Here is a 20,133-nt window from a genome sequence, read left to right as displayed (position 1 = left end):
ACACAAAACCTGCTCAGCCTAAGAGTCGGGATCTAGCAAACAGGAATAATGAACTGAGAGGGGAAATTAAGTGCATCTTTTTTTACAAAGTGTCTAACCCTCTGGCACAATCTCAGCAATTCTGGACACATTCAGATTGTGTTCCTCCTCACCTGCCCTCACTTTCAGCAATGTTATTTCATGGACATGGCCAACTTCGGTCCTTCCACTTCCAAAGGACTGAAAGCTATAGGAGCATGTAAATTTGGGGCAGTTTGGCCTAAACTCTTTGGCCAGCAAAAAATGAGGCCAAACCCAAGTCAGCTGCACTGTCCTCCAAGTGCATTCGATAGGGTCAGGGTCATCACAACCTGGACACAACAGGGCAGCACACGGGGACTGGCACTGACCCCAGCTGCCCATCAGGGAGGGATGAACTCAGCCATTCATCTACACCCCAGCTTGGCAACCCAAAGACAGACATGTTTTGGGCTCTCTATTTGATATCTGATGATCTCCCCCAGACTAGAGCAAGGCCAGGCGAAGAGGAGGTAATTTTATGGCAGTCAGCCAGAAAACTGTAATAGTGAACATATAATAGCTGTTCTGTGAGAAGTAGCAGCAAGGTTTGGTTTCCTCCAGATGTGTCCTACATCCCCACAACCTTCCTCCCAGAAGAGGAGGAAGGAGGACCTCCATGTCCTCTGTCCACCTCACGCAGCCCCTTGAGGGCTGCAACATCAGGCACCAGGCTGCTTCGGCGCCAGGCATGCGGTGGTGGGTCAGCCAGCATGGGCTAAACAAATCTCCTCTTTCCATACAGCTGCCAGTTTTCCGAAAGTTGGCAGAAATGCGGTGCGTTTCGGGCCCCTTCCTCTCTGCAGTGTTTGGTCAACACTTCCTCCTGGGGTGGAGGAGACACAGATCACACGAGACTCATTTTCATAGAAAAGCAGGCTAGAAGGAGCGGGAAAACGAACACATTCAAAGTGTGCCAAAAACACAACTCCTCTCCTTCACAAACTCAACATATGAAGGAGCTGTTTGCCAGCTGCTGGCGAGTTTCCAGATTTGTCACCAGGCAACAAGAAGCTTTGAACATTTAATACTCTCTCAGCCAAATCTGAAGTGCAAAGCGTATTTATGGTCACTTGTGGCCTTCGACTGCTCGCTCCTGGTTACTGAACTCTCTGCTCCGCACTTGGGACAAGCCTTCTAAGCAGTTATGTTCTCTGCTTATCTTCTTGAGGATCTGCTTTAGGTTTTTACGGCTAAAATTCTTGGTCCTTCTTAAGATTTAAGGCTGTTCAGCACAAGTTTTCACCCGGTAAACACATACCATCGTATTGATAAAAATAACTTCGTAAAGTGTCTGAAAGCGAGCTCGGCATGCCTTGCCTCATATCAACACTTTTGCTTCTGCAAATGCTTCACAGAAGGACTTTCGCACCTATTATAAAACCAGCGCAGTATCCAAAAGATGAACATTTTTGAATACTATGGATTGCCATGTGGATACTACAGATTGCACTTGACATCTCAAAAGCAAAAAACAAAAACCTACACCAAAATGAAGGGAGATCTTCAGAGGAGCAACCGCTCTGCGACGGTGTTTGCATTATGGGGGGATTTAAAAGCTTTAGCCAAAAGACACGAGTCCAGGATGCCCAAGAGACTCAGACCACCAGACTTTTCAGCTTCGGCTGCCAAACTTGTGCCTGTTGTCACTGTGCCCATGTGGACACTGAGGCAGTCGGATGAACATCCTACCCAAAGTCGAGCAGGTGATGCAGAAAAGATGCTCCAAGCTCTGCCCCATCTGTCGGACTGCAGCACATCTGGCAGCGCTGCGTTCACTGCAACCAGCCGCTGTGGGATAGACCGTTCTCCAGAAGGTGAATCGCTGGGAAATGCACTGCTCTTATCACTACTGTAGGAGAAAAGTGGGGAAACAAGTCCCACCAGAAAGAAAAAAAGAAAAGAAAAAAAAAGAAAAAGAAAAAAAGCACTTCTGCCAGCATCACTAAAGGTGCAATTACAGAGGTAAAAGGCCACACGCCTCCACATCCTGACTGGTAAAGGCAGGGCCCCAAAGAGGTTTTAATATGCAAAAGTCCAAGGCAGCTCATGCTGGGCAGGAGTGAGGGAAAGGCTTTCAACCTCTAAAAAAAGCAGTTTTCACATTCAGAAATCATGTGCAAGTACATGCTGACGTATGAATTTGTGCAGAAACGCAGATGTAAACAGATCTGCATATAAACCCTTGCTGCCATTTCTCAAAATATTGCTGATGCGGCTGTGAAAAAAAAAAAAAAGAAAAAAAAAAGAAAAAAAAAAAAGCAGCATTCTCACCCCCACACCGTGGGCAGCACTCGAATCGCTTGAGAGCTTCACTCTTCCTCCACCATCACCAGAGCCAAAATGGCCTGAAGCAGTTAACAGCGAGAGGCTGGTGCTTAAGGAGCTGCTGTTTCCAGCGCTCCCTCCCAGCAGCCAGCCTAGATTCCCAACCCATTATTCAATTAGCAGCTTTCTAATTAAACTTTTTTCCTGGACTAGTTGAACCAGTTTGGCCAAACGTTGCTGTTCACATGCACGTAGTGACGCAAGTCTGTCCGACTCACGGTGCTGTCAGCTCGGTTCAGAGCAGGCGCTTGCAGGCTCTGGGTTCAGGCTAGAGCCTAAAGAAAAGCATTTCCATTTAGCATAGCTGGTTTGAATTCACTTGTTTTAAACTGTACATTGTTTTAAACCCTAAAAAATTAATAAAAACAGATTCATCCAGGCGCAGGATTTTCACGATAAATTTTGGCACACCTGCCCTAATGTTAAAATTATTTAAAGACAAGGATTTGCAACATGAAAGCCCTGGACTTTTCCCGCGGAGGGCACTATGAGCACCACACCCTGCCATGCTGGCAGGAAGGCTGGGGTCAAATCGTGGGGCCCTGGCACAGCTCGTGGGGGTGATAAAGGCTGGAGTATCAGCAAACAGCGCAAACTTTGGGATTGCAAAGCCTGCCAGACAGGAAAAATCAGGATTGGCAGGGCTGGAATAGCTCACAACCAGCTTCAGCTTTTACTCTGAGGGGAGTAATCTTTGGAAAGTGTTTCTAAAAAGCATCTCTTAGCTTTTCTTACAGCACCGTTGCAGCAGAATTCATGCCCAAAAATGCAAATACAGCCAGCCCTCACTTGGCTCAAGGAACGCAGACTGCCAGGGAGGGATCCCTCTCTTGCTGGCTGAGCAGGGCTGCAGCCCTGACATGTCACAAGAGCAGGCTGAGAACAGGGAACGGGTTAGTGGTTAATGCTCCGCTGCCACCGACACTGCTCAGAGCTGACCTAGAGGAGGAACCACTGTAAACGCATTTGCATGTTGCAAAGGAAGCACATATCGTTTGTGCAACAAATCTGGCATGGACACCGGGGAGAACCCTCTGCAACTTTACAGTAAATCCTGCTTGGCGTATGGAGATTTGATGAAAAAAAAGTAACACAGGAAGACTTGGGTTTTGTAAACCCAGTCAGAAATGAAGGTGATCAGATAACAAGACTGCTTTCTCTGCTCCAAGCGCAACTCTCCTTCGTTCTCTGCCTCCAGGGTCAGCAGGAGACGTGGCTTGGCTGAGCTGCAAGAAAGAAAGGGTTTTATCCAAATTTAAGCAGCTGCCCTGAGGCAGATGGGTTTCTGCTTCCAGGAGGCGAGTGCTGCCTGCGGCTGGGCCAGAAAACCTCAGGAGCAGGACACGACTTCCCACGCACAGCCAAAGGCTGCCCCGCCAGCTGCTCCTCACCGAAACCTCACGGCGAAGGTGGCAGGAAAATGGCCTCTGAAAAACAGGAACTTCACTGCTGCCCGTGGCTTTATACGGCTGAGGACAAGAAAATGGGTTTGTCAGCCATCAGCAAGCAAAGCAATGCTAAAGAAACCAGCACCTTGTACTACCAGCGATGCATTTAGTGTATCAAAAGCATTTGCTCATCCCTGACAAATCCCATTTTGTGCACGTGCATAAGCCACTAACATGCCCCAAAAGCCAGTACGTAACAATGTTATTACTGGCATGACAGAAACCACAAACGGGACTGACTCGCGCTGTGCTGTAGGAGGGGAGCCTGTCCTGGAGGCTCACAATTCATATAGCCCAGGCACAAAAGAGAAGCAACAGAGGAGAAGGCGGATAAAGCAGCACTTCTCCGCTGGTTTCTAACAGCTTGGCTTCAAGCATCAGGTTACAGCAAGTTATCTCGTATCTAGGTCTCGGGTTTTCAGGTGGAAAATTCAACGGGGAGCAGCCTCAGCCCATTTAAAGACAAAAGCTACATTAAACGCATCAGGGAGGTGGACACACCTGGACTCCACAGCAGGGACGGCAATAAAATACTACCCTAGCAACAACCAACCAAGAGGGGAAGAAATGCTAAATCCATCTCTCAAGCCGGAGAGATGCAAGACGACACCAGCCAAAAAGTTCCTCTCTTGCTTTGTATGCCTTTGGGCCAACTGAAAGGTAACAAATGCAAAATAAATTCACAACATTAGAACCATATCATGATATTATGTTACAGGCACATAACCTGACGAGGATTCAAAGCCCATGCTGCCACCTGCACTTGCAATAAAACCCCTCCTGTCTGTGATTACCGTGGTTATGCATCATGAAGTGACAACCGGAACATAAAGAACTCAACAGAAAGAATTATACATTTGAAACAAAACGCCACATTCACAGGTAACTGCGGGGAAAAGGACAAATTCAATCCTGGAGCAACTCCTGGCTTTGCAGGAACCGCCTGTGCTCATGCTGAACGCTTTCGGACAGAGTCTCTGCTGGATCACCTTCAATTGGTCCATCAGAAAATAACACTCTGACTGTATAATATATTTAGAGGCAAACCTAAAGCAAACAGCTCTACAAGGTGTGGTCACAACAGCAACGAGCTGTGAAGGTGCCGCAGCAACGGATTACTCTAATGCTCGTAACCTCCCACGTTAGCACTGGGATGTCTCGCAAGGGTCCGTCCGACCCAGCAACGCCAGATGCAAGGCAAGTCGGATTGAAAGGCAGCAAGCGTTATCGAAAAAGCTGGAAAAAGCCTCTCTTTTCCTGGACAATGAGATAACATGGGACAGGAGGGGGCCAGAGGGAGACGAGTGCCCCAGGGAGGAAGGAGAAAACACAGCCACAAGCCCATCGGAGGAGTAGGATAGATGAATTATAAACCAACTCCCTAGTCAGTGGGGAGGAGAGCAGATCACATAAAGATACTGCAGCATTAATTTGGGAGTGGGAAGACAAACAGGAAAAGCTTTAGAGACAGACAGAAACTGAAGTATTATTGCTGCAACAGAAAAAAAAAAAACAAAAAAAAAACAAACCGCTGAGTTTCCCCACCATAAAAAGAGGCAGCTGCACTCATATCCATGATCTCTGCCTAGAACTGTATTTGTTCAGAGCAGAGCACAGCACATCCAGGGACGCCTTCCTTCCTTACCCATCACCTTTGCAGCAACTGCTGGCCGGCACTGCAAATCCCCCAGCGGCAGCCTGCCTGGCGACTGATTGGATTGTGTTAATATACCATGCTCTAAAAGGAATGCAGATTTATTTATTTATTTTTAATAGTATTAATACCTGCTTTGGGTCTGACTCACCTAATCCAGGCACTGAAGGTATTGGAGGCCCTTCCATTAAAGCACAGAGAGAGACACCTTTGTGTTTCAGATCCATCCCCAAATGCAAGATTGCTAGCCTGACACTTCTGGCTGCAGCTCTTCTGGACAGTTTCCTCATTTTCTTTTGCTTTTAAACAGCCTCCAGTCATAGATTAGAAATATTTGCCTTCTCTGCAAGACCTGGTACTCTTTTCCATCCTAAGATCCTTTCCTCTTTCTGGACTGTCACCCCAGGCCTAGCTTATTTGAATTCTGAATTGATCTGCAGCAGAATATGAATTATCTATGTTCATAAAACAGGTCCAGGTTTTCAGTGCCACTGAAATGTTGCATTAGCAATACAGGACAGCTGAAGAAATTTAATATTTTACCCTTGACTTGGTTGCATGTGGCATTTTTTACAGACTGGAAAGAAAGAGAGAAGTATAGCTGAATACTCAACAAATTAGCAGGCTGAGGCCAATGCAATGCAAGGCCAGACATTTCAGACAGTGCTTGACCAGGAGATTCAGGCATTGCAGCCTGCCTTAATCCAGACGAACGACCTCTTGGTTTTACATTCAAGCTTTGCAGTTTTTACAAAGCGAGAAATGGACGTTTCTCTGGAGGCACAACAAAAACCAAAGTCGGAGGCTGAATGCGAGCAGCTAGGGGGACAGCTGGGATTCACCAGCCCTGTCATCCATCCGCATGACCGCTGCTTCGCTGGGCGCTTGCTCTCGGCCAGAAAAAAAACCTCCTTGAGAAAAGCAGCAAATTATTACTGAAGTCTCGGAGGCCGATTTGTTTCTCTAAATGATCTCTTACGCTGCTTTTCGCTTTGAGGAGCCTCCAAGGCACATCCTCAGCCTTTCTCATCAGCTCTCGGTATCAAGAAGTTGATTATTTTGTTCCGAGCATACAGTGCCTTGTGCGGTGGGGTCTCGACCTGCAGCCGGATGGCGCACACACTGGCGACAGAAATACAGTGGCAGAAAGAGAATGAAAACTCCCAGGTGAGCAGTGGGGACTGCCCTTCGGTTATTGCTCCAAAATCTTTAGGTTGCGGGGAGCAAGCTAAGGGCTGCTCCCAGTACAACGTATGTTGGCTATTGCCTGCTTTCCTGGAAGAAAGGAAAAGTAAATCGGAGCTGAAAGCAGCCCTGAGTTTGCCGGAATTGATGCTGAGGGCTGGACAGGTTCTGCATGGTCCCATAATAAGTTTTTAGGATGGGAAGGGAATTCACAGTTAGCTCCAGCGCTACCCAAGCACAGATTTACTTGTCCAGCTCCTTTTCCTGCACGTTGAGAGCCAAACTGGCGACCAGCTGGCTGGCTCCAAGGAAGGTGCTTTTGCAGAGGGGATTGCTGCTTTCAAATCCTAGGCAATAACATTAAGCACTTAAAATAATAAAAGTCCAGGAAGTTGGTTAAGGGAGATTCAGAGGCCATGAAAGTTCTTGCAGCGCCTCGAGTATCTCCATTGCTGTACAACATTTAAACAGCTTGCAAGACCGCTGGATCAAAATACATTTAAAACCTTGCCAAGAGAAACTATCCTCAGTGCCGCTTTCATCTATAATTTATGTAAAGCTTCATTTTCCATGATTCCAGCAGCTGCAGCCAGCGTGAGCACGAGAGACCTCCGCACATCCTGCTTTCTATCGGATGGTTGTTTTTGACCAGAGTCAAGGGGTAGCAACATAAAAGATTCATTTACCCACCTGTGAACGACATGCACCCCATGGCTTGCAGGCAGCCACAGTGGGGAATTTAGCAGGAGAGCAGCACCAGCGCGGGGAGCATGGTGGTTTTAACCGGACAAAACACTTCCAGCCCAGACAAATGATACTTCATGCCTCTAAAACCTCATTCAAGTCTGTTTCCAAATGTGTGTTTACTAAATTTTACAGGCAGGCAGATCCTGTGGCCCTTTCCAGCTATTTCCTGCATGCTGCAGAGCCCAGGGAAAGAGGGAATCTTAGGCAAGGCAGGAAAGCCAAGAAATACTCCACCATTACGAAAACCATCAGGAGATCTTTAAAGTCTAGACGGAGCAGTAGGGAAGTTGGTTTGCGAGGTCTTGTCTATGCAGGGCACAGGGACAACCCAGCGAAGGAGTTTCACGGAACTGGTTTTCGCGGCTGCGGTGCCAGGTGAAACGCTGACTAAGCCCCACCGGGATGAACCTTTAGGATCGTGGTCGAACGAGCCTGTTTCCGAGCCTGCGAAACCATCCCTTCCGCCAAAGTGAACCACCTCCCTCGGAGACTATTTCAGTTTTTCAAGTCAAGACAGGGAAAGCAGAGCTGATTTTCTCCTGTTTTAGTGCATTTAGCCCCAGCTCACCACCCCTGTCCTCCTCTCCTGCTCAGCATCCAGGCCTCAGCCCTGCATTTCTCATCATCTCGGTCCAACAGACCCATGCTGAAGACATCAGTTCTTTAAAACCAAAGTGGCAAAATAAAAACACCTTCAGCTCCTAGCTCTTTCCCCCCCTGCCCTACATCCTCACCATCAAGGACGCTACTTAACTTTTTGTTCCCAAAGTCTATCAGCAAACATGAAATTAATGTATCTGTATTTTCTTTGTGAGAAACCACACTCGAGCAAAATGATTCACTATCCAGCGAGTGCATGCACGGTCTCGTGGCATGCACGGTCTCGCGGCATGCACTGATATCACAGCTCAGTGGCAAAGCTTTAACTTTTCAATATTTAAAAATAAATGCTACAAGGCCTACAGGAGCTATTCATGTTTGGGAAATATGTAACATAGGTACACCCAAGCTCACCTATTTAATCCCGGTTCATTTTGGCATTAAACTGCATTAGCACCCAACACCGTAAACTGGAAGTGCCCCCTCCATGCAGCCAAGCCCCTCCAGCAGGGAAAGTTTGGCTTTGCACGATTTTGGAGCTATGCAAAAAGTCAAAATTGAAAAGCGGAGGCCATCACAGTAGACAAGGGCAACAGCCTCGGACAAACACTACAGCTGCAGCTCTGGTCTCGATATCCAGAAGGGCGTTTGCAGCAGAGACTCGTTTGGGACAGGGCAGAGCTGATAGTTTTACCTGACCAGAGGGACCTCTCCTCCTCGGCGGTAACTGCGATGGTCGCTTTACCCCTCACCTCTGCGTTCGTGCCTCCAGCTATCTTATGTATCAGCCTCACCAGGCTCTGAACTGCTCTTCAGCTCCTTCCTTGAAGCAAACAAGGGGAAAAATTTCTGCAGAGACACGATCTACTCTACATGCTGCACCTCCATACCCCCTCTGATGACCTTCCCGTGCAGCAAGGAGAACTTCCAGTGAGAGTGAGACTCCCTGCCCATCTTACCCAGAAACGCTCATCATATTTTTATCACCTCAGTGTTAGCAACGACTGCAACATCTCTGCAGTTATCAACAGGTACTGGCATCTCTGTGTGTGTCTGCTCCGGTTCAGAGTGTCTGACCCCTGGCAGAGCAAGCCCTGGGCATCAGAAGAGGAACCTGCAACCTGCTCTCGACACTTAACTGCCAAGGGCCTTTTCCACCTCCTAATCAGCCTCCCTGTTGCTAAATCTGAACAAGTCAGGACAAGGAGGAAATGAGATTTTCAACACTGATCAGATGGCTGCAGATTGCAACACCGAGACACCAACTTAGTTGCCCAAATCCTGTGGGAATTCAGCAGCTTAGGAATCGGCTTGTTTCTCCTAATCCAGCTTTCTGCCTTATCTGCGAAGCCATCCAGCACCCTCCCTTCCCTTCAACACCGAGAAAATTCCCCTTCTGGAGCCTCAACTTCCTCAAGTAAAACCAGAGGAATGGCACACCCACGCTCATAAAGCACCTTCAGATAAAAGCCTCAGACAAGAGCAACGTATCCTTGAACCCGGCTTTCCGTGGAAATGAGATTTAAGAGAAACCCAGCCGGTGTGCACCCATCTGTGCATTCCTCCCTGATAAACCTCCCAGAGATATCTCAGAGGGGCAGAGTCAAGGTTTGCAAGGTTCATGAAAGAAGCAGCTGGGGAGGTGAAATGCCCTGGACATGGGGGCGAAGGGGCTGCAGGGAGCATTATACAACCGCACAGAACAACGTATAGGTACGAAACACAAGTATAACTTTGGCCTGTACCTAGACATCACTAGAGCTGGACTACCAGCTCTCCTTAGCGTGATTATCCTTTGTGGGAATTTTAACACCAGTTTGCTTAGACACAGAGGAAGCAAAACTTCTACCCTTTGTAGTAACTAGCATAAAAATTCTGTAGCAAAGAAAATACGAGATGAGAACAAACCACACAAGCATGTCCCTGTGGGCATCCCTTCCCAGGCAGGCTGGTTTTGGGGACCCCCAACATTACCTCTTCCTCGCTCTCGACTTTGGGATTGCTGGCTGTGCGCTTCAGATTGCTGCTCAGGCTGATGGTAACGGTGGCGTCCGACTTGGACCTCTGGTGAGTCCTTTTGGAAGGGGACAGCCCCATATCAGGTGCTGAGCTCAGAGATGGCAGCTCCCTCTTCTTGTGGGCTGGCTTCAACTCATCCGAGAGGATGAGTTTCCGCAGCTTGGTCCCGCGGGAGTGTCGCTGAGTGGAAATGTGCATGTCCGAGGAGTAGGCACCCAGCAGCAGGGCACACTGCAGGGAGAAGTTGATACTCTGCCGGCAGCGGTGCACAATGTAGGGCTTGATCGCATCGCCCACATCCTCATCCATGTGGATATACATGTTCAGCAGCTGCGGCAGATAGAAGTCCACATCCTCGTTCCTAAAGCAGAACAACCTATTCCCAATGTAAGCCTGCACCCCAGGCTCTTTTGAATTGTACAAGTATGAAATGGCCATGGAGATATCAAAGAGTTTGGATTCAAAGAGGCGGAGGAGCCAGGACTGCTTAGCAGAGTTATTCTTCTGCCGCCTCCGGGCAACTTTCACCGTGTTGGCCGTGGTCTCGTCCTCCTCCTGGATCCTTGAGGCCATGTCGGGTGGATCGTCCAAGCACTTGATTTCACAGCCCTCTCCAATGTCTCCATTGGCCAGATCTGCAGCAGTCTGCAGGGTGCGCTCTGCCTCGTTGCCATCGGCCGATTTTGCTAAGCTGTCCGAGGAAATGCCGTGCATCAACTTGACCTTCTCCAGGACTTCTTCACAGGCTTTCTTTGCCACCTCAGGGTCGATAACTGCCAGCTCCCCGACCCCTTCTGTGATGACGCTGAGAGATGTCCCGCCATTCCCCTGCGACACCGAGCTGGGCGCCTGATCCAAGCCTGTCCCTAGGGCCAGGTCTGCAACAGAGTCTCCCATAGCAGTGGCGGGTCTGCACGCTTCAGAGCTGCAAAGAAAGCAACACAGAAAGGAATTAGAGGCATGGTCTGAGAAGGAGAGCACTTCTAGCCGGCCACTGGTCTGAGGCTGGGAAAGCAGGAATTCACTCTGGAATATACCTCAAGATATATAGCACTGAAACGATGTTTGGTGCAAACCTTTTCCAAAGGTTTGGAACCTCTAGACACCTCCTCAACCCCTAGACGGGGAACGGACCCATACAGCCACGTCAATGTACACAATGCAAGCTCTGCCAGCGCGACACCGAGGTGACCACGTTGGACTTTAAAGGTCTCCTCAGCACCCCTTCCACTCAGACTTGCTGAGAGATGCTTACAGCTCTCTTTCCATTACACAAAATTTCCACTCACCCCGTTACCATGACAATAAAATAAAAAAAAAAAAAGGCAAGCCAAAAAGAGAATGAGAGCAAGCAAAATAACCAGGTTGTTTTCCACATGCTGCCCCAAAGGACTGCTGCCAGGTTACACGGGGGCTAACAGGATTAAAGGTTCACCGGCCCAGCTGGGGGGATCGGGTGGGCTCCGTTTCTTGCTTGAATATACCCTGTGCTCAGCTTTTATGCATTTAACTTCCCTTTGGGACTGACGCTGATATCAATACTTAGCATTTTGAAGGTGAAATCTCCCAATGGTCCCAGGAGGCAGGCAAGTGCTGGCCCACACTCCAGCCGGAGAGCCATGGCACGCTGCTCCAGAGCAAACCCCAAATTTGCCGTGACAACAGCCCTTTTTTTCAAAGTACAGACACCAACGCCCAGATTATGTAGCCCTCTCTGACGATCAGCGCTTAATGACTTTTTAAAAATAAGTCAGATAAATTGGGGATTGAAAACACTTCCCGGTTTCCCAGCTCGATAAAAAGCACAGCAGTGCATCTCTACAGATAACCAGTGTGAATAAAGAGGGCCAGCACCAAGTGAACTTGTCCTCTAAAAATAAAATAAGGCCCTCTATTCAATCTAAGATCATTACTGCAGTCCTGACTGCTTTCCTTTATTGCTCATACGATACAACAAGGCAGCTTGTGATCAGCATAAGGGCACAATGCCTTTCGCAAATGTTAAGCACTGCAAGCGGATTGCCAATTCCCTCCTGCTTTTCACATCCAGCATGGTGGAAGGAATTACTGTCTCTGGAGAAGAAGTTCACTGAACAATTTTGTGCCTCTCTGTTCCCTGTGTGACCCCAAGCCCATGTTTCATCCACAGAACCTGCACCGGCAGGTTGCAAGGCTTGCAACAAGACACTACCCAGCTAATTTAATTACCTTGTTTTATCTGTTTATTCTTCCGAGTGAATACTAGATTCAGCTGCTAGCCTGTAACATAAACCTTTTGAGGACAAGCATGCGTATGGCTACAGTCACAGCTTTGCAGAAGACGCGTGCTCCCCACCCTGCACCTGCATACACAGGCTTAAGAAAGAAAATAGCGCTGGCTGCAAATTCCAGAGATAATCCTGGAACAAACTAATAAGGGGCACTTTTGAAACAGTTTTTAAATAGCAGATTTACTGTACAACTCTGTCTTACAAGCTAAAAGTTTCTGCACTGGGAGAAAAGGCCTTTCAATCCTATTTTCTTTGTCTTAATAGCTGGTTATTTACCCAAAGTCGTCGGGATGATTTTCTCTCTCTGCAGCAGACAAATGCCAGGTTCCCTCCTGCTGACATCACGGGATTGAAGTATTTTGTTATTTTACCTGCAATTACCTTGACAACCGTTCCAAGATAGGTGAGAGCTGCAAACAGGGAGTGGAGGTGCTCGCACTGCATCCTGCCGCTCCTCGGGGCTAACTGGGCCAGGCGGAGTCCCGGGATAACCGGACCGCACCACTTCCGTTATCTGGGTCAGCTCAGGTATCAATCACTGCACAGCACTGGGCACCGGGGACATTTCCAAGGTCATGGCGGAGCCAGGAGGGATTTGACTCCCCGTCTCTCAGGCACCAGGTTATTATTATTATTATTATTATGGGTTTTTGTCGGTGATAACAATTCAGTTCGTGTCGTGCTGGCCTAGCTCTGCCTGCCAAAAAGGGAGGGCAATTACTGAAGCTTAAGACAGGAGAAAGAACATCCATGACATTTCTTTCTAAATACTACAGCTGAGTAAAAACATAGGTAGATCCAGAAGTGATTGCCAGTTTCTGGAGACTGATTTCCTCCTCTTGTTTTAAAAGCACTTAAGCTCTAACTACTAGGTAAAAAAAAAGCTTGACCAAAGTTCAGCAGTTTGAATTAATATGAATAGCATCTTTCACTCTGTCTGCACAGCAGTAATACACAACATTTTCCTCTGTGCTTGCCATTCCCTTTGGTACAAATCCTGCATGCTTCAAATATTTGTGGTCATTAGATCCTAAAGATCCTGCAAACACAAGGAAACTGTTTTTCCTCCTTAGTGAGTCCTGCCTTGCCCACAAAATCCCAAACGCCCCAATTTTTAAATTAACCCCATACCTGCAAAAAAAAAAAGGATGTTCTCTAGCATAATTCGGCAAAGAAAGATTTGAAGAGAAACCCACTATGAAACCAGGTACAAGGAAGGAAGGAAGGAGATGCAAGAGGTCTTTGCTTCTCTGAGCAATTCTGGAATCCTTAAAGTGTTCACATGAAGGCAACTGGGATGACAAATGCTGACTAATTAAAAAAAGAAAAAAAGCTGTGACATCTGTCGGAGTCACCATCGTAGATCAGCAGCCACACGCTGGGTGCAAAAGTACCTTTTACACCCGGCTGCTCAGTCATCCCTCGCTAATATCACAGTCTAACAGTGCAATCGCAGAGGGCTTTCAGTGCCCCAGCCTGTTTTGTCTGATGCACGGAAGCACTTTCAACAACCTTCTCATTAGGCAGTAGAGGGAGGAGAAAAAAAAACAAAAAAAAAGCGTGGGGGTTCCCACTAAATCTCTCTCCCCATAAACACTCACTTGAAACAGCTACCCAAAGCAAGGAAGGAAACCCGACCTCCTAGTTTAGGAAACCTCGGACTAGTTCCCAGCTCCCACAGCCTTGCTGCAAGGCCTGGGGCAAAATGCTTCAGCTCTTTAGCTTCTTTTTTCAGCAAGGGATAGAAAGAGGCTAACTGTGCCTCTGTTTCACCAATTTTGCCCTTTTATTCTTCTTTCTTGTCCAGCACGCCAGTGAGGATGTAAATCCTTTTTTTTTTTTTTTCCTCGGTGAAGACCACTATTCAGCCCAGCCAAGTAGCTGGTGTTTTTTTTAGACTAGCTCTGAAACATGTTTATCAGATGCAAAACAGGGAAGGAGCAATAAAGCATGTAGCAAAAAGCCCATGAAGGGAGATGACTTCCCAGACTGTTCCCCCTCCTCTCCCAACAGCACCCACCTCCTTAGGTGGTCCTTGGGCTAAAGAAGTGATGAGAGAGGTGCACAGGTGGCCAGATCACAAATTCCAGGAGAAAAAAAAATATTTAGAGACTTATTATTTATTCAGACAGACTCAAATACACAGGAGAAGTCCCAGTTCTCCTCTGAACTGTTCACGTAGCAAGAAAGCACATGCTCCAGGTCCTGGACAGCTAAACCTCCTTAATATCCATGGGAAAGCCTGGATCCAACCTGTCATCTAAATCAGATTTGAACAAATTATCTAGATTATTTCTAGGCACCCATGCTTCAAAATGTGGTCATGCAACCAGTGATTCCTCATGGACAACCCGAACTCCCAAATGCCTTCGCCACATTCCTCCGAAAAGTGAGGCTTGCTTGGGAGCAATGCATTAGGAGGCTCCATGCATGATGCTGCTACCTCTGCACTGAAGGAAGAGGCAGCCAGACCCCTGTGACCGCTGAGTGGGTTAAACCGGGATTAAGGAACTGCGCAAGACAAATCCACCCACAGGCCTGTAGGGTTACCTCTCCACTGCAGACACGGCTTCAAAATCAGTGTGCTGCATTGCTTTTGCTCTTCAGCCCCCTCAAACACTCGCAACATCCCAGCAACGGGGCCAGCTTGGAGCCTGCTGGGGAAACATCTCTACTCCTAGTGCTCCCTAAATTCCCAGTAAGGGAATTCATTCCCCACCTCCTGCATCTCTCTACATTTTTCTGTGATTCACATCATCATTTGTTAAATATATTGCAATGTACTATTTACCTCTCTTTGCAGCTTCAAGGCTCAGTATAACTCTCTGGCTCCAAATCACTGGTCTCACCAGGGATAAAAAAACCATCAGCTACACACAATGAAGCAATACAGTCTGGAAAACAGGCTGAGCTGAATTCATCTGGTTCATCCTCCACCCACAGCCATAACGGCCAAGTTTCTCTCTGTGGTGGAACTGTGCTGCAATTGGTGATTAAATACAAAATCAAGGGAAGCCCCTATTAGCACAGAAACTACTGATGAAGCAGCGACGTGTCAGCGAAGCATTTCAAGTGCACAGCTCTTTCAAAAAGTCACAAAAGCAAAGGGAGATCTACTGGAACAGATCTGTGGCTATACAGAAAAAAAAGTCTCACTCCTGCCTGACTTGAATAAGAAATATTAGCCCTGGCAAACAACCAAGAATACAGGATGAAGACTCACTAAGACATCTGGTCTCTATTACACTGCATTACTTTTTGTTTTGCTCAGTGCTGATGGACTACTACATCTTGCTCTGCTTTCGAAAAAGCTACATAAGTTAGGACGAGGCAGGAGAAAATATATTATAGCAGTGTTGAAGACCGAAACAAGACTTATTTGCAGCTCTCCTTCACTGCATTAACGGGAGAGCCACTGCATCGCTGAATGTCCCTCTGCAAATGGAGTGACTCAATGCTCCTTACTGGGTGATATTCATCTTAAAGGGTGGGGAAACTGAGGCACAAAGGGACTGCGAGCTCCACTGAAACCAAGGACAGGAAAAGTGAAAGAGGAAGAAGCATTCCCCAGGAAGAATCACGTGTGAAATGAGGAAAGGCTGAGCGAGCTGGGCCTGTTTAGCCTGAAGAAGAGAAAACTGAGAGGGGATTTTATTAATGTATACAAATATCTTAAGAGAGGGTGTCAAGAGAATGGAGCCAGACTCTCAGTGGTGCCCGGCAACGGGCACAAACTGAAACACAGGAAGTTCCATCTGAACATGAGGAAAAACTTCTTTACTGTGAGGGTGACAGAGCACTGGAACAGGTTGCCCAGATAGGTTGTGGAGTCTCCTTCTCTGGAGATATTCAAAACACGCCTGGACGCGATCCTGTACAAGGTGCTCTAGGTGACCCTGCTTGAGCAGGGCGGTTGGACTCGATGATCTCCTGAGGTCCCTTCCTACCTCAACCATTCTGTGATTCTGCGAAACCCCCTTCCAAGAGAAACTCAACACTGACACAGCTGGACTGCCACCCATTTTTCACACTTGGCTGAACCAGATTCAGTCTATCCATGGTATATGCACCTCACTCTGTTTTTAAAAAAAAAAAAAAAAAAAAAAAAGCAGGATCCAGACATGCCCTGGAGACAGACTCTGCCCAGAAACCTGCCCCGTCGTACAACAAAACTATTTTTGGACTTTTCTCCCAAAGAAAAGTGCAGCTTCTTTCTCCTCCCAAAAGGCGGATGCGCTGCAGAGCAAGCAGAATAGACAGCAGAGGGAAAGCAAAAACACGAAGTTGCAAGGAAAAGGGCTAAGGGAAGCCCTACACCAGAGGCAGAGTGATCATCAGCAACAAATACAGGCAGCTCACAAAATCCATCCCAGTCTCCAGCACTGCCACCGGTTTCAGCAGCTCGGTGACAGGAACGCGCCACTCCAGGATGGGAGCTCAGGCACTTCGGGAAGTGGGCACAAGTGGCTTGCTCCAGGGTTTGACCTCGCAAAAATGCTCTCGTTTAAAGGACTGCACATCCCTCCATGCTTTCATACGGCATCGTTTTATTCAGTTGGATTCAGCCGACTCTGCATGACCGAAATAGCAACAGCTCTGGGGCTCATGCAAACAGGACAATTACTTACTCCTAAATTTGGAACAAAATAAAAATGACACTGCAGAAATGTGGCAGGAACCATGACAAATTACATGACATACTAAAGGCTGAGTCCTAATAACTCCTTGGCCCATTAGCTCCTTCAGAGAGAGCTTGCCACTAACTCCCTACTCCAAATGTCCATGGCAAACTATTTAAACTTTTGTCTTTGTGGCAACTTTCCTAAGAATTTTTGTTCAGCCCTCCCAACTGCAAAGCAACAGTCTCCACATTGCAGAGGAGACAACAGCACAAAAGGAAAAGGGAAAGCCACAACCTGCAAGCCCCAAAATGATTTTGTGTGCGCTTCCCTCATTCCTTTCTCCTCTGCAAATTACATAACCCCATGGGAAAAAGTTAAATCCAGTGATTTACTTAGAAATCAACTCTTCCACTAAAAAAACCACAGCCAACCTTTTGTGCTCATCCGTCGCTCTCTCACCTCTCGGCCCCTGAGGAACATTACTTACAATCCAGCAAAAAGCATGGAGAACCTCGACAGGTGAGGGCAAACCTGGCCTCTCCCAGCAACCTGTTCCTGACAGCAAGCAGCACCAAACCCTCCTGAGGCAGAAACCCTTAAGCAAGTGGTCCTGGCACAGCCATCATGGGAAGTTTCCTCCTCCTCCCAGTGATCACAAGGTACTTTGTGCCTGAACATTCCCACACTCATTTATGTACGTAAATCTACAATTTTAATTCAAAGATGCTGTCATTACCCACAGTAATGCCTGGGCCTTTAACTAAAGCAAGGGTTGAGATCGGCTGTCTAGAGTTAATGGGAAAGTGAAGGAGAAAACCCAGGAGCCCACCTCCCTGGTCCCTGCTCTATCTCCAGCCAGCAGACAACAGCAGCAGCTGATCTACTGTCGTTCCAAAAACAGAGACCTGAACTGCATGATTTCAAATTGCTATGATTTAAGGAGCCCAGGACTGGAACCATATTCAGATTTCCAGGCAAGGAGTCAGACTACTATTTCCACCGAGGAGAGCCAGCAGATGAAGTCCCAGTCCCATGGCTGACTTTGCAGGAGCAGATCCCTTGGCATGCACATGCACCAAGGACTGCAGTCACTGTGGGACATGGCCTCCAGGTTGCAGAGAGAGTGACAAAGTCGCCAAGGAGAGCTCAAAACATCAGAGGCAGTGAAAAACCCCTGCTCTTCCAGGCAATACTGAGAGAAGGAAGGCAAGAGAGTTGCATGAAAGAGCTGGAAATCAGCATTTCCACCCACATTTGTACTGAGTTACTTCACCACGCTGTTTCTCCAAGTTTCACTGTGGGTTACAAGAAGTAAGGGCTGGTGAATGGACTATAAATATAAGTTATCAATCATCTGGCTGTATTCACTATCAACCTGAAACAGAAGTTTTAGAAAGGAAAAAAAAGCACTGACAGATTACTAATCCACCATACAACCTCCATATCCTGAAGAATTACCACTCCATAGCCCACTGACTGAGTATATTACATAGTATCTCCAGTCTTTAAGTAGTTTTTTTTTTATGCAATTGCAAAGCACAAGGGGCATCAGCTGGCTCAACGGGTTGGTAAAGCCTGGTCAGAAATGACAATCTAATAGTGTAAAGAAAATGAATTTAACAAAACTTATCCAAACAGCCTACACCCCAGAACTGAGTGGTTTCGGAGCAAAGCTGCACCTTTCCCTAAGAGGGGATGCGCTTTTAGGTCAGCACTGAAGCCAAAAAGGTTTGTATCACACCAAGGGCTTTACAGAGGGCACTAATCTCCGCGGTCCACCACCGCTGCCTGTGCTGCAGGGAGATTATTATGTGCTTAACCTGAAAGGTCTGAATGACCAGGATACGGACTGGCAAACCCCCAGCTGCCCGGCTGCAGCATACCTGGCGTAATCCTACCCCACACGGCAGCGTCTCCCCGCTCGGATGCACATGCAGGAAGCTGAGTGGGCTCTTCATCTTCAGCGATGTGGGCTCAGTGGGGTGCTCAGAGATGATCTGTATCGGCTGCTCAAAGGGAGGGAGAAGGAGGAGAAAAAAATGAAAGAGATGCTTTTTGTACGTAAACAAGAAAAAAGGTGTAACTTATACTAAAAAACCTGTCTGGTTGGCCGCCGCTGACTCGGACCTGTTTGCACGATTATTAGCGATGTTTACAAGTTTGCATCCCAACCGAAACCGAAAAACCGAGGAAACCCTTCACGCAGCGCCGCTACGAGAGTCTCCCCGCGCTCGGCAGCGGGCGCGGGGCTCCGTCCGGCCCCGGGGCTCCCCCCGTTCACAGCCCGAGCGTCGCGGCGGGCTGCGGGCTGCGGGGCGAGCGCGGCCCCGGCGACCCGGCGGCGCCCGGGCAGCGGCCGCGGGGGGCCGGGCGCGGGGTGGGGACGCGGGACCCCCCCCCGGGCTGGGGGAGAGGCCAGCGGGGGCCGGGGGGGCACCGCGGAGGTCCCCGGAGGGGCGCACGGTGCCGGCGGCCCCAGCGCGGCCGGCGGGGAAGGGCCGAGGGCGCTGAGGGCGCCCGGGGGGGTTCCGAGCCGGGGGGGGGGGGGCGAGGCGGAGCCGAGCCCGGGCGGGCCGCGGCGCTGCCCTCACCTGCGCGGTGCCGGAGCCGGAGCGGAGCGGAGCAGCGAGCCCCGCGCGGAGCAGCGGCGCGGCAGGCGCAGGCCGCGGCCGCCCGGGCTGCCCGCGGCGCCGCCTGACGGGGCCTGGCGGGGCCTGGCGGGGCCGGGCCGCCGCCCGCGTGCGCCCCCGCCCGGCTCGGCGGGACACGGCACCGCCCGCCTCGGCTCGGCCCGGCCCGGCCCGGCCCGGCTCAGCTTGCCTGGGCAGGACCCAGCACCGCCCGGCTCGGCTCAGCTCAGCACGGCCTGGCCTAGCTCAACGGGACCTGGCTTGGGCCAGCCCGGTCCAGCAGGACCTAGCACCGCCTGGCTCGGCTCGGCAGCACCGGGGCCTACCAGGAACAGGACTTAACGAGGTCTGTCGGCATCCACAGGGGCCAAGGAGCAGCGGGTTGCACACAGCGTACAGGGATCTGCATATACGCACGCGATGCTCAGATCCATGCACACACAGAGAGAGCACAGGGAGTTGGGTACGCACCCGTGCACACAGAGTGCATAGGGATGTGTGCACAGATCCATACATTCACAGACGCGCACACACACAGAGTGCACAGGGCCCCCCCCCCCCCTCCTCCCAGAA

At 49.0% G+C, this 20,133-nt stretch overlaps 1 protein-coding gene across 3 annotated transcripts in view; it reads right to left on the bottom strand.

Annotated features, from left to right (window-relative positions):
• PI4KB (phosphatidylinositol 4-kinase beta) overlaps positions 1–19,612 on the bottom strand; it is a 36,849-nt gene extending 17,237 nt beyond the window's left edge. For 2 of the 3 annotated variants that reach the window (XM_067313441.1, XM_067313443.1), the window contains exons 1-3: positions 19,522–19,612; positions 18,814–18,936; positions 9,994–10,963 (exon numbers count right to left, since the gene is read on the bottom strand). In XM_067313441.1, the coding sequence (XP_067169542.1) occupies positions 9,994–10,935 (942 nt within the window). In that variant the 5' untranslated portion in view covers positions 10,936–10,963; positions 18,814–18,936; positions 19,522–19,612. Of the gene's footprint in view, positions 1–9,993; positions 10,964–12,689; positions 12,709–18,813; positions 18,937–19,521 lie in introns of those variants that run through there. The other variant, XM_067313442.1, reaches the window with a different exon arrangement.
• Positions 19,613–20,133: the final 521 nt, after the last annotated feature.

This window comes from Apteryx mantelli, chromosome 31 (assembly GCF_036417845.1).
Source record: "Apteryx mantelli isolate bAptMan1 chromosome 31, bAptMan1.hap1, whole genome shotgun sequence".
NCBI classification, from domain to species: domain Eukaryota; kingdom Metazoa; phylum Chordata; class Aves; order Apterygiformes; family Apterygidae; genus Apteryx; species Apteryx mantelli.
The sequence above is the reverse complement of the archived record's forward strand: the minus strand, read 5'-3'. Positions and strand labels throughout refer to the sequence as shown.